We start from the raw sequence: 14,474 nt of genomic DNA, 5'->3' as shown, positions 1-14,474 counted from the left end.
GCTACATCAGACCAAGGGCTTGGTTGAGGGGTTGCTTACCTGGATTGCCGCAGTCCGCGCACGTTTCGTTGCCCGGTCTCGCCAGCACGTCCTGCAGGAGCCGGTTGTTCCCCTCCGGTTCCAGCGCCATGGTGGCTTTATCCGTCCAGCCTCACCGCGGTGGGAAGAAGCGTGCCCAAGAACATCCGCTGCTAGAGTCCGACAGACAGAGACACACAGCCGGACTGCTCGGTCACCTGTCAGTCAGTCAGTCACCACCAATCTGAAGTGAAGAGAGAGAGACTGAACGATCCGAGCCGGTGCTGGAGGATCTCTCTCTCTCTCTCTCTCTCTCTCTCTCTCTCTCTCTCTAAAAATCAAGCCTATGTGTGACCATCACCTCCTCCCTCCCTCCCTCCCCCGCCTAGTGTCTGTCTTCTTTCCCCTCCACCCCTTATCATATCTTATGAAAGTGAGACATCCAGCGGTGGACTCCCAGAACACATTTCATCATTTAACAATAGACCTACAGTACATTTAATGTTTAAAAACCCCATAACCCGTGTTAAAACTTAAAATAGGCCAATAGCCTAGTATGAACAATAAATCATTTCAGACTGAATTCATGCACAAAAGGGAAATATATATAAGAGGCCTACTATGTTTTTAATATAAACAAAATGAGTATATTAGACTATCAAGGTACTTTTATTTTGTATGCCTAGTTCTCAACAGTAGGGGTGTATGCTTTTTTATTAAGTCAGTATTATGGTGCTTCATCATTGGGCCATATGGTGTGATATTGTACATGTTAACCTTATATAATAACCTCCATACATAGTTATTATTTCATTATTGAGGCTATCTGATAGCCTACTCTCTTGTCAGAATGTTTGCAGATGTCCATTTTATTTAGCTCAATATCACAAATACATAAAATAATAAAAGTGTCTCAATAAGATTATTACTTATAAAGAACAAAATGAACCTCAGTTTAGTTAGTGTGTATTAAATTATACCGGGCTAATATTGTGTTTGCTTGCGATTTGTATTTCTTTGTGAAGTTATTAGGACTTTTCCATCAATCCTTTTGGATCATCAATGCGATTCAATCGACTAGTAATGTCTGTTTGCGGAGTCGGCCCTGAAACAAAACGTCATATGTACGCGACTGTTGCCACCCTATTCTTATATACTGTCTATGTATTTTATAGAAGACTCGCAGCCTTTTAAAACAAAAACAAAAGCCAATAAAACATGTCTAACGCCATGAATTTCGGTACGAAGAGTTTTAAACCTCGGGCTCCTGATAAAGGCGCGTTCCCTCTGGATCATTTTGGTAAGATAAGACACAGACAGTCGTGTTTGCCCCACTGTAGTTTAACTGTATTATGCTCCAACGGCTCCTGTAGGCTACTGTATGTTTAGCAAACTTGATAACGTTAGTTTGGAGTATCTGTGATTTTAAGCAAAGGCAGACATTGTAGTCTGCAGCTGTTTGATAAACAGCGGTGTTGCCTTTGGAAACATGCAGCTGCTCTTTTACGGGTAAAGACAGGACAAGTAACGTTAATGGCATTGAGTTAAACTGCATTAGTTAGTCTTTTTCGTCACATTATAATATACAGATATAACGTTACGGTATACTGCTGTGAGACTGTAACGACAATGTAATAACGTTACATGACATGACAGGCGCAAACTGGAGCTGATAGCCAACTGTTTCCTAACGGCTAGCGCTAAACCCACCAGACTCCATTTAGAAAAAAACAATACTTTTAGCGTGTATAGAGCCAACACATTTTCACATGTAAATCGGTAAACTATGTGTTAATTTCAACCAAAACCAGAGTTGTGATTGTTGGAAAATTGGAAAGACGACCCAAAACTGCTTTTCATAGTTTTATTTACTTTCTGTCGACTTTGAATTTAGTCTATTTTACGATGCTAAAATTACTGTTTATTTACATGGAGTCTGGTGGCTTTAGCGAACGCTATTTCGCGGGTGTTTTTATATTTAAAAAAAGGATTTTACTCTTTAACAGAAAGGTCGACCTCCTTAGAAATCCTTTCAATAATGTTGTCAGACACATAGAATATTAATCTGAACCTGTCAATGGCGAAAACGAGCAATTTTGTGAACGTAAATTGAAGCTGCACAATTGCCCAATAAGTTAGCTACATTGTAGCTTGTTTCGCTGAATGCCGACAGCAGCGGTCTTGCTTAATACCTGAGTCTAATGTCAAAGATTGTTGTTCCCTTCAGTCACTTAGACACAAAAACATAAGAAAATAGGGTCCAGGTTGAAAAAAAACAAAACGAAGTTACCCTTTACCATTACACACAGTCCAACAAACTGTGAGAACGTCTCCAAAATGACTCTGCTCCTGTTAAAAAAAAAATCTCTAGTAGGCCTACATAGCTTGAGCCCAAGTTGGCTATTTGTCAGACCACAATGGAATTAAACTCGGATGTGTGTCGTTGAAGAAATTGTCTGTGGTTACAACCAGGCCTGGCTCAAGATAATACCAATAGGAGTACAAAGGGAATCTTCCATTATAAGCAACATAAACAAATACAGAGGACATTTTAAAACATATGTCAAGTAGGGCTGTGCAATTAATCGAATTTTAATCGCGATTTTGATTTTGGCTTCTAATGATCACAATAATAATGTAATCGAGAAAAAAACGATTATTTTGCACATTACGTTTTGAAAGTAAACTCTTATTTTAAACTCAAAAACAGTTCAACAGGAAAAGTATTAAGGGACGTTTGACAGTTCACGGTGTTTTCACTGTTTTTAAAATTACCAAAAATAATCGTGATTGTGATTTTTCCCATAATCGAGCAGCTCTAATGTCAAGCAATAATGTCTAATGCTATGATCCGTGGCTGGACCTTCACGCTGAAATGGGCCTTCTTATTTTCAGGAGAGTGTAAAGCCTTCAAGGAGAGGTTCATGAAATGCCTGAAAGACAACAGCTTCGACAACTCCAAGTGCCGACTGCAGTCCAAAGACTACCTGGAATGCCGCATGGACAAGTAAGAAACCTCATTAAAAATAAAGCCTAATACATATCTTATAGTACTTATGTGGTGACTCTGTAAAGTTAAACACACTAACGATTCTTTTAAATAGAGCTGCAAAGATGAATCAATTAGTTGTCAGCTATTAAATGAATCACCAACTATTTTGATAATCGATTAATCTGTTTGAGTAATTTTTTATTTTAAAAAAAAAGTTTAAATTCCATAATTCCAGCTTCTTCAATGTGACTATTTTGTAGTTTCTGCACTCCTCTGTGACAGTAAACTGAATATCTTTGAGTTGTGGACAAAACAAGAAATTTGATGGCTTCATCTTGGGCTTTGGGAAATACCGACTGACATTTTTCAAATACCGACTGACATTTTTCACCATTTTATAGACCAAACGACTATTTGATTAATCGAGAACATAAATCGAGAGATTAATCAACAGTGAATCGTTTGTTGCAGACCTACCTTTTTTAATGAAAATTGTCATTTTTCATAATTTCTAGATAGTTTCCTTGTTATGTTGTGTTTTCCAGTCAGCTGATGGCCAAGGAGCCTCTGGCCAGACTGGGTTTCAAAGACCTGATGGATCCTCCTCCCAACCAAGCAGACAGAGACACTAAACCCTGACCCCGCTACTCTACAGCAGCCGATGTGCCAAAAACTGGCAAGGATGGCGTCGCTGACTGTGGACGAAACATATCAAACTATTTGTTTTTGATGTCAACACAGGTCCTACACAAGCATATTAAGAAGGCAAAGACTGCTGTGAGTGCGGAGCTGAGAAGAATGGCTTCAAGGACTGTGAGAATGTGGGCCTGCAAGAGGATAGTGTGGTTTGCATTGTGGCCTTAGAGAAGTTTGAGGTTGCAGAGAAGAAGTGTACTGTGTACATATGATAACATGTATTATATATGGAGATGATATTTATGTGAATAAAATATTTAGTTTTTAAACTAAACTGTGCACGTAGATTGACTCTGGCGTTTGATAGTAAAAATGGTGACATCTGCTGGAAATGTGTTGGTGTTGCATTTGTATGGATGGATTTAATCCACTAGTACAGTGCCCGTTCAAAATGTGCCTGTTTGGAACAGGCCGATTGCTTTTCATTGAGTTTCCTCTCAGCAAAATTATCTGAGTGAATTTAAGGTGAGCTTTTATTGTAAAGGGTAGTCAGCATGTGTTTTTAAATTTGCCTCAAAGTTTTGTGGATAACGCACTGGGCACTCCATTATCCATTCCAGAGATCTTCTCCATTAACATTTAATACAAGTATTAAGAATGCGTAGATACATATTATCCCTGTATGAAAATAAAATGTATTATCCAATTAGTTTTTTGGGGGGGCATTTTCGGCCTTTATTTTGATAGGACAGCTGAAGACATGAAAGGGGAGAGAGGGGGAATGACATGCAGCAAAGGGCCGCAAGTCGGAGTCAAACCCAGGCCCGCTGCGTCAAGGAGTAAACCTCTATATATGGGCGCCCGCTCTACCAACTGAGCTATCCGGGCGCCCAATTCGTTTTTTTTTTATATCATACAATTTCATATGATATAACTGGAGTGATAAACATTCTAAATTCAGTCTGTGCCTATAACCATGCTATTTCACACTGAGTATATTATTCTCAGCTGCCCTTAAAGGACTACTAGTAGTCAAAGCCACACTCAGGAGGATCAGCAACATAGTTAAATACATGAGACACCCTTCAATGCTAATGGAGAAAGGCATCCTGGGTGCCAGTGTGTGGTGGAAGAAGTATTGAGATCCTTTACTTAAAAGTACTAATACCACACTGTAAAAATACTCCGTTAAAAGTTAAAGTCCTGCGTTGAAAATGTTACTTAGGCTAAGTAAAAATATGTAAGTAGCATCAGGAAAATGTATTTAGAATTACATGGTATTAAAGGCTATGAACACCCACACGTGTTTTCAGGTATTCTGGCTGATTAGACCTCTGCTCAGGTTGAAGGTGGGCCAGAGGTAGGTCTAATCAGCCAGATTCACTGAAAACAGCTGTATGGGTGTTCAGGGCCTTTCAAAGTAAAAGTACTCAATGCAGAAAAATCCTCACATTTTAGAAACTGGAAACGATCAAAACAGTTCTGTGTTTAACCGACGAATCATTTCAGCTGGACTTGTAGGCCTGTATATGGCTGGGTAGTTTGATTCATAGTAAAACATTGTATTTTATGAACTGCATGTATTTTATGTGCACACATCTTAACTTGTAAAGTAACTAGTACCTAAAGCTGTCAGATTAATGTAGTGCAGTAAAAAGAACAATATTTCCCTCTGAAATGTAGCGGAGTAGAAGTAGAAAGTGGCTTGAAAAGAAAAGACTCAAGTACAAGTACCTCAACATTTGTACTTAAGTACAGTACTGAAGTAAATGTACTTGGTTGGATTCAACCACTAGTTCCAGGTACTATAGGTCTCTGTACAGTATAGTGGAGATGTGGTAGTAGTGAATAATGAAGAGCCTGATTCTGAAAACTCACTGAACAAACATTTGGCTAACCATGTGTATGTTACACGTGTTACGGAAAATGATTAAAGTCCACTGCTTTCTTGTGTGTTACAAGTAAATTATATTTACTGAACACATCAGAAAACTCAAAGAATCTGTTTAGTAACACTTGCAATATGCAGAACAACTTTATTGTTAGACCAACACGTTTTGGCTTAAGGCCTTCATCAGATTGATCATAAAAACACCAAACACCAAAGACCATTTAAATAGGGTAGGTATGGAGCAGAAAAAGAACTGAAAATATAGAAGGCAACCAATCATATACATCCACACAAATATCAGCCACTGAGACACACATAGATGGGTTGGGTCATGGCACATAGACATTTTCCCAGTCTTAAGTCTTTGTCATGTACTCATGTAAAAAGCAAATCAGATACCTGGTTATGAAGACAATACAGATTCCTACAAAGACAATGTTAACAACTGCACATGTATTTAGTAAAAGAGCGACTTGATCATTTAATTTGAATTATTAAAAAAAAAAGAAAAGAAAGAAAATATGTTGTAGATTTCTGCATAGGAGCTCATGATGCTTTATCTTCCTTGTGGCTGCCAAAGACCATTCAGAGGATTTTGCAACATATTCCTCTCTGGGGTAAAAAAAAAAGTTAAGTTAGAAGTCCCATATTATAAGGCATCATAATACGAAAATAAAAAACATGAACAATTTTTACAAACACGCTGTGAAATCTGACTTACCGCCTCTAACTTCTTGAGTCTTTGTTGGAGCCACCAGGCTGTTGGGTCCACACACCGGTCATCATTCTTAGTACGAAGGCTTTAGGGGTGAAAAGACCGGTAAGAGACAAAACACACACAAAGTAGACATTGATTAGGGCTGCAACTAACGATTATTTTCATCAAATATGTGAATTTCCCAAAATGTCGAGCTATTGCTGTTGTGCCAAGGTATCTGCTGGCCCCTCTCTCTCTCATTCACATCACTCTTGTTTGTCAGCTCGGGATCAGCTGTAGGAGGAACTACCTGACTCAACACAAACACAGACACAAAATGAAGCTTGTGTGAGTGTACTTTTACTTACATGTATGCATGTATTTTACAATGAGGAAACGTGTGTTCATAATGTACAAAGCAGGCGTTGACAGGTTCATTAATGGTGGCATTGTTGGCTGTCATACAGCAGCTAGGGATAGGTCCTGCTGGACTCCTGGGCCCAGGCAAGTCACAATGAGGACACACTACAACGCACACAAGTTAGAATTATAGTTTTATAGATTCTTTCAGGCTGACTATGTTTTTAGAGCACACAAAATTGTATATGTTGCTAGTGAAAAAATAGATTTTATTCTATTATTATGCTACAAGCTAAGCTGACAGCTAGCTTTCACCGTACAGACATGAGAGACAGACCACTCTCACCTTGTGTAAGCAGGATGATTAAACACATGAGAGACAGTCCATAGTGAAAGGAGAAAGGCATCCTGGGTCCCAAAATGATTGTCTCCGTACAGTAGAAATCTGATTATAGTGAATAATTAACAACTTTATTCTGGAGAGCCAATAATCCAACACTTGTCAGTGAAGTAAACAGTGAAGCTCTGACTTGCCAGAGGAAAAGTCCTCGACATACGTAAATGAGGCCAATGTGCGGGGACACGTACACCCCCTCAGTCCAGAAAAAGAAGAACACAGCTGTCTGTTTAGGGAGGTTACATAATGACTGTCAGTGTTCCCTCCCTTTAGGGCGTTTTGGATAATGGTGCCTAATAAAAATTCCTAGTAAAAATGCTTGTTTGTTACAAGTAAGTCATATCTAATGAACACATCAGAAAATGCATGTACATGTACTGTAGGGACCTGGTTACAGTAAAATATGTATATACTGAAGAGTTAAACTCAAGTTACACTTGCAGTATGCAGATTCTTTTTTTTGTAAGACCAATATGTTTACATAGAACATGAACATTTAAATAGGGTAGGTATGGAGCAGAAAAATAACTGAAAAACATAAAAAGGCAACCAATCATACACATCCACACAAATATCCGTCGATGGGGCACACATAGATGGGTTGGGTCATGGCAGATGGATACTTTCCCAGTTTTAAGTCTTTGTTATGTACACATGTAAAAAGCCAATCACATACCTGGTTACAAAAACATTGTTAACAACTGCACATGCATTTAGTAACAGAGGAACTTGATCATTTGATCTTAATTGTTTTAATAAACGAAAGAAAATAGATTTCTGCATAGGAGCTCATGATGCTTTATCTTCCTTGTGGCTGGCAAAGACCGTTCAGAAGATTCTGCAACATATTCCTCTCTGGGGTAAAAAAAAAAGTAAAGTTAGATGTACCTTAGGTGTCACGTCTGAGGAAACAGCAGGCTTGGACCCAAAATGCAGAGTCTAGCGACGAGGTGGCAGCAGGTAGAGTTTAAAGGTTTATTAAACAAAAAAAAGCTTACAACAGAAGGTGTCCTGAGGCAGGCAGGAAAAAGGAATCCAATGCAAAATCCAACCACTAGAAATCTAAAGACTAGAAAAGGTAAAACCTCAAGGAAAGAGCGACGCAAAGAATAACACAGGGAGCGAAGACGATGAACGGACAAGAGACAAAAAGAAAGCACAGAGACTAAATACACAAGGTAACGAGGGTAGTAACGAGAGACGGGTGACATGATGGCTGTTGAACAGGTAGAACACATCAGGGCAGAGCAGACAATCGCAGAGGCGGAAAAACACAAGACAGGAAGTAAAACAAGACACGACACAGGAGAAACAGACACTACAAAGTAAAGCAGGAAACTGAAGCATGAAACATGCACATGAATAGAACAAGGAAAAACAGAGAACACAGAGAGAACGCGGGTAACACACAACCATGCACCAACAGCAGGGAAACATTAACACACAGGGAATAAATAGACAACATAACACAAAGACGGGCTGACAAGGGTAGACATGCTGGGCAGGACAACAGAGACACATGAGGTAATCACCAGAACAAAGAACTCAAAAACTGTCACATGGTCAAATGAAATACACTAAACTAAAAGTCAAAAGGCCAGCTGACCTAGAGCAAAACCGTGACAATAGGGTATCATAATACAAAAATAAAAACATGAACAATTATTACGAACAAGCTGTGAAATCTGACTTACCGCCTCTAACCTCTGGAGTCTTTGTTGGAGCCACCAGGCTGTTGGATCCACACACCGGTCATCATTCTTAGTGCGAAGGCTTTAGGGGTGAAAAGACCGGTAAGAGACAAAACACACACAAAGTAGACATTGATTAGGGCTGCAACTAACGATTATTTTCACTGCCGATTAATCTGTCCATTATTTTCTCGATTAATCGATTAGTTGTCTGCTCTATTAAATTACAGCAAATGGTGAAAAATGTTGATTAGTGTTTCCCAAAGCCCAAAATGACGTCCTCAAATGTCTTGTTTTGTCCACAACTCAAAGATATTCAGTTTACTGTCAAAGAGGAGTGCAGAAACTAGAAAATATTCACATTTAAGAAACTGGAATCAGAGAATTTGACGATTATTCATAAATAAATGACTCTAATGCCCATGGCGGTTGTGATTGATTTAAAGTAATGCCAATAAACCAGAGCACGTTTTTCTCCCATCCCAGAATGCTGTGTAGCCAGACCCTCCTCCGCAGCGCTGTGGAGGAAGGTCTGGCAATGCGAGACTACACTGAATTTATTACCTACGGTCTGCAACCGGCGGCTCTTTTGCCCCCCTCCAGTGGCTCCCTGTGGCTTTGACAAAAAAAATATAAGGAAATGAATAATGGTTATTTTTTAATATGTTACTTGTCATGTATCATTGTTGTAGGCCTAAAGTCATTTGTACATTCTCCATTGAGGTTACATAACATTCCAGTCAACTAAAATGTGCGTCACAGCCCATGTCAACCTGGTCTCATGGGATATATACATACCCCTGGCAACTTTTTTTTTTTTTTTTGCAGCTCAGAACCTCAATAGCGATCTTGAGTTTCCATAGACAAGCTATGGATTCCAAATCCCAAAAAGTTATATTGAAAGACATTTTCAGAACAAGCACACTGCATTTGCTCAAAAAGTATCCAGCTGGGGATGAGAGAAAAGAGAGTGAACTTTTAGAACTGCTGCAGAAAACAGAGCAGAGTAACTCATCTGTTATAATTTGACACTTTAAATAAAATTGCATTGAATAGGCTTCATTGAAATATGTTTTGTGGCTCCACATAGATTTTTTATTTTTGTATGGCTAATTTGACAGTGAAGGTTGCTGACGCCTGCGCCAGACAGATGTGGCAAGGTGCATTGGTTAATATTAGGGCTGTCAAAATAACGCGTTAATTTTGATTAATTAATCTGAGAAAAAATAATGCGTTAAAAAAAATAACGCAGATTAATCTATTCCATACTGACGTTTGACCCGGAGCCCTTCTAGCCGCCATTGGACTGTAAAATGAAGGAGGGAGACGAGAATGTGCTGCCTGGATCATTAACTGGAACATTTACTTGTAAAAATCTTCTTCCTGCCAACCCTGGCTACCGAAATCTGGTGACACTGATATGTCTGCTCTTCTCTCTGATGCTCTGAAACAGACAATACAGGTAACACAAACACCGCCGCACGTGACGCTAGTTAACACTATACTCGACAGCAGCTAACGTTAGCCTACCGCTAGCTAGTTAACACTACACTCGACAGTAGCTAACGTTAGCCTACTGCTAGCTAGTAGCTGGATTAAACACGGTTAAAAATGCTGACAGCTAACGCTGAACGGTGTAAAGTTTGACTGTTTTACTGTAGAGGATTCCACCGGGATGTAACAATCTGCAACTGCCGTCGGAGAAACAACACAGACTTCAATGAAACTGGTAAACTACAGCGTCGTGGTGCATTTGAAGTTATTGTAAATGTCCATTTCCCATCTGGTGGTTGTTTTTGTCACCATATGGCCTTAGCAATAAACAAGCCGTTCTTCAATGTCACCGACTGTTGTTTAGTACCCTTTTTTTTCTTTTCTTTTTTTACTTTCTTAAAAAGTATCGGTTCAGGCACCGTTAATTATGTATGCGATTAATTTCGATTAATTAATCACAGAGTATGTAATTAATTAGATTACATTTTTTAATCGATTGACAGCCCTAGTTAATATTAAAATGCAAGTTGATGGCGTCGGAAAATGATTAAAGTCCATTGCTTTCTTGTGTGTTACAAGTAAATTATATTTACTGAACACTTGAAAACTCAAAGAATCTGTTTATACAGAAGAGGTAAAACTCCAGTAACACTTGCAATATGCAGAACAACTTTATTGTTAGACCAACACCTTTTGGCTTGAGGCCTTCATCAGATTGATCATAAAAACACACAAAGACCATTTAAATAGGGTAGGTATGGAGCAGAAAAAGAACTGAAAATATAAAAGGCAACCAATCATATACATCCACACAAATATCAGCCACTGAGACACACATAGATGGGTTGGGTCATGGCACATAGACATTTTCCCAGTCTTAAGTCTTTGTCATGTACTCATGTAAAAAGCAAATCAGATACCTGGTTATGAAGACAATACAGATTCCTACAAAGACAATGTTAACAACTGCACATGTATTTAGTAAAAGAGCGACTTGATCATTTAATTTGAATTATTAAAAAAAAAAGAAAAGAAAGAAAATATGTTGTAGATTTCTGCATAGGAGCTCATGATGCTTTATCTTCCTTGTGGCTGCCAAAGACCATTCAGAGGATTTTGCAACATATTCCTCTCTGGGGTAAAAAAAAGTTAAGTTAGAAGTCCCATATTATAAGGCATCATAATACGAAAATAAAAAACATGAACAATTTTTACAAACAAGCTGTGAAATCTGACTTACCGCCTCTAACTTCTTGAGTCTTTGTTGGAGCCACCAGGCTGTTGGGTCCACACACCGGTCATCATTCTTAGTACGAAGGCTTTAGGGGTGAAAAGACCGGTAAGAGACAAAACACACACAAAGTAGACATTGATTAGGGCTGCAACTAACGATTATTTTCATTGCCGCTTAATCTGTCCATTATTTTCTCGATTAATCGATTAGTTGTCTGCTCTATAAAAAAAAGAAGCAAATGGAGAAAAATGTCGATCAGTGTTTCCCAAAGCCCAAGATGACGTCCTCAAATGTCTCGTTTTGTCCACAACTCAAAGATATTCAGTTTACCGTCAAAGAGGAGTGCAGAAACTAGAAAATATTCACATTTAAGTAGCTGGAATCAGAGAGTTTGACTTTTATTCATAAAAAAAATGACTCCGATTATCAAAATAGTTTCCGATTAATTTAATAGTTGACAACGAACCCAATTAATCTTTGCAGCTCTTGTATTGATCTTCTCACGTAACTCTCGGCAAGAAAGCAAATACGTGTATTTCCCAAAATGTCGAACTATTGCTGTTGTGCCAAGGTATCTGCTGGCCCCTCTCTCTCTCATTCACATCACTCTTGTTTGTCAGCTCGGGATCAGCTGTAGGAGGAACTACCTGACTCAACACAAACACAGACACAAAATGAAGCTTGTGCGAGTGTACTTTTACTTACATGTATGCATGTATTGGACAATGAGGAAACGTGTGTTCATAATGTACAAAGCAGTCGTTGACAGGTTCATTAATGGTGGCATTGTTGGCTGTCATACAGCAGGGGGGGTAGGGTCCTTCTGCATACTTTAAACTGCCCTCGTTAGTCTGGTTACACTGAGGACACACTACAACGCACACAACACAGAATCATATTATCAATGTGAGGGAAAAACTCTTTCAGGCTGATTGTTTTTTTAAGATCTGTTTTTTTTTACTTCACTTTGTTGCTATTTTTATCCCCCATCCCTCCCAAAAAAAAGTATTACAGTTTCAGTACGTATCAAGAAATTCAAATAGAAGGCAAAGAATAGCAGTTAGGATATTACATAGATATAACATGTTAATTAGAGAGCTAGCCAGGCTAGTTTTAGTCTGTTATTATGCTATATGCTAAACTGACTTCTAGCTTTCACCGTACAGACATGAGAGAAAGACCACATTTACCTTGTGTAACCAGCATGGTTAAACACATGAGAGACAGTCCATAGTGAAAGGAGAAAGGCATCCTGGGTCCCAAAATGATCGTCTCTGTACAGTAGAAATCTGATTATAGTGAAAAATTAAAAACGCTATTCTGGAGAGCCAATAATCCAACACTTGTCAGTGAAGTAAACAGTGAAGCTTTGACTTGCCAGAGAAAAGGTGCGATATAAATAACTCTAATGTGGAGGGGGGGGGGGGGGGACACATACGCTTCTTTATTCCAGATAAAGAGGAGCACAGCTGTCTGTTTGGGGAGGTTACACAATAATTTCATCAGTGTTCTCGCCCTTTAGGGTGTGTTCGGTAAGGGCGCCTAATAACAATTCCTAGGAAAAATGCCTAAAAGTGACATGTGACTATTGCAGTTTTAATTTGTGCACTTTTAACCAACACTAATTCCCTCATGTTGAAACAAATACCACTATTTAAACAGCACTGAAATATTTAACTTTGAACCTGTCTGTCTGAATTCCTGAGCTAACACTAACCCAGTGTGAAATTTAAGTTGAGCTATTTAAAAACATTTTTTATTAAGGGTTAATAACATCTGGCAGAAAATTCCAATATTGAAAAAATGGTTATATTGGATAGGTCAAATTCAGACACCAACTTCCAACCAGAACACAGTCAGAAGACCTCACATTACATTACGATGCTCAATGCTGCTCCCCGAAAAGATAAGAGTTTAAGTAGACACTGAGTTTAATAATAGTGTAATGTATTAGAGTCACAGAAAGACAAACATGTTTGTTTTTTTACAGTTCAAATCATGAACTTTATTGTCACGCCATAAATTTAATCCCAACCACTTAGTCATCTATACACAATATGATTTGTGGGAAAAACTAAAATTACGACACAGACTAAAACCACAAACATCTGGACGATTTCAAATGTAAAATCCTGATGCACTAAGTAATCCGTGCAATAACCCTCTGACCTTTATGTACTGACCATGTAATAATGACTCATTTTCAGATTTCTATTAAAGCAGACGCATACTGCTGACTGGTGTTTAACTTAATGTGACTGACTTGTATAGCTGCCTTTGTAGTTTACTGTGAGAAGTGATGCTGGACAATCAAATGAAGAGGAGGGTTACAGAGGAGACCGTTTTAAAACAGTACACTGATTTAAACCTAAATTAAAGCAAGTAGCACCATCTCAAATCTGTCAGTGAGTAATAGTAATTCATTACACTGGTGGACAGCACTAAAAGTAAACATCTGGGCCCCTGCCAGACCACTGATTGCCATATTGTACTGTGGGATTATTTTAGGACTTTTTTTCCATTTGTCAATTTACTGGTTGAGATGAGAACACAGACACTAGAATCACTTGCGTGATCCCAGTTGATGATGTGCTCGATGCCAATCCCGGAATTCCCCCCGTCCCCCACAGCGAGAGCGTCTCAGAAGTAGGATTGGGCATCGAGAACCGATTCCTACTTGGAATTGTTTCAAAAATGATGTAAAATGTAGAATCATTTCTTTATTGGAATCGTTTGGAAGATTTGGTTTCAAATACGATCATCGCTTCCCAATTTAATATGCGCAAGTTTTTGGTTTCCGAAGCGGCCAGGCGCTTGTTGTGTTGCAGCCATGGAGCACAGTAAGCGGCGCTCTAGTGTGGCTTTATTTGACATTGAAAAAGCCTGGTAAAACTGTAAACCACCACTGAATCAAACTAAAACTTTCCTCTTATTTTTGAAAATAGGCATGTGACCCGTTTCAACTCCACTCCTCAAAGAATCGGAATCGCGAATCGATAAGAACCGGAATCGAAAGGAAGAAACGGAATTGGAAATCAGAATCGTTAAAATCCAAACGATGCCC

General features: G+C 38.8%; 3 protein-coding genes across 9 annotated transcripts in view; 1 reads left to right on the top strand and 2 right to left on the bottom strand.

Moving 5' to 3' along the window:
• LOC116046883 (arf-GAP with dual PH domain-containing protein 1) overlaps positions 1-340 on the bottom strand; it is a 45,005-nt gene extending 44,665 nt beyond the window's left edge. For 2 of the 3 annotated variants that reach the window (XM_031295353.2, XM_035997728.1), the window contains exon 1: positions 40-340. In XM_031295353.2, the coding sequence (XP_031151213.1) occupies positions 40-130 (91 nt within the window). In that variant the 5' untranslated portion in view covers positions 131-340. The remainder of the gene's footprint in view (positions 1-39) is intronic. The other variant, XM_035997729.1, reaches the window with a different exon arrangement.
• A 775-nt stretch (positions 341-1,115) lies between these two features.
• LOC116046891 (cytochrome c oxidase assembly protein COX19) lies at positions 1,116-4,034 on the top strand. The gene is made up of 3 exons (XM_031295366.2): positions 1,116-1,318; positions 2,914-3,025; positions 3,556-4,034. The coding sequence occupies exons 1-3, from the start codon at positions 1,237-1,239 to the stop codon at positions 3,647-3,649; spliced, it is 288 nt and encodes a 95-aa protein (XP_031151226.1). The 5' UTR covers positions 1,116-1,236; the 3' UTR covers positions 3,650-4,034.
• A 1,634-nt stretch (positions 4,035-5,668) lies between these two features.
• Positions 5,669-12,839, bottom strand: ccl34b.8 (chemokine (C-C motif) ligand 34b, duplicate 8). Of its 5 annotated transcripts, none has more exons than XM_035997616.1 (5): positions 12,718-12,839; positions 12,601-12,684; positions 12,116-12,281; positions 8,686-8,764; positions 7,667-7,846 (listed from the first exon to the last, which is right to left on the bottom strand). In XM_035997616.1, the coding sequence occupies exons 2-5, from the start codon at positions 12,659-12,661 to the stop codon at positions 7,820-7,822; spliced, it is 333 nt and encodes a 110-aa protein (XP_035853509.1). In that variant the 5' UTR covers positions 12,662-12,684; positions 12,718-12,839; the 3' UTR covers positions 7,667-7,819. The 5 variants fall into 5 exon arrangements, with proteins under 5 accessions (XP_035853511.1, XP_035853510.1, XP_035853509.1 ...); XM_035997615.1 differs by lacking the exon at positions 8,686-8,764 and adding an exon at positions 11,417-11,495 and having other exon boundaries at positions 7,670-7,846; XM_035997614.1 differs by lacking the exons at positions 7,667-7,846; positions 8,686-8,764 and adding exons at positions 10,823-11,309; positions 11,417-11,495 and having other exon boundaries at positions 12,718-12,838.
• Positions 12,840-14,474: the final 1,635 nt, after the last annotated feature.

This window comes from Sander lucioperca, chromosome 22 (assembly GCF_008315115.2).
Source record: "Sander lucioperca isolate FBNREF2018 chromosome 22, SLUC_FBN_1.2, whole genome shotgun sequence".
Taxonomy (NCBI): domain Eukaryota; kingdom Metazoa; phylum Chordata; class Actinopteri; order Perciformes; family Percidae; genus Sander; species Sander lucioperca.
This window is presented reverse-complemented; position numbering and strand designations above follow the sequence as displayed.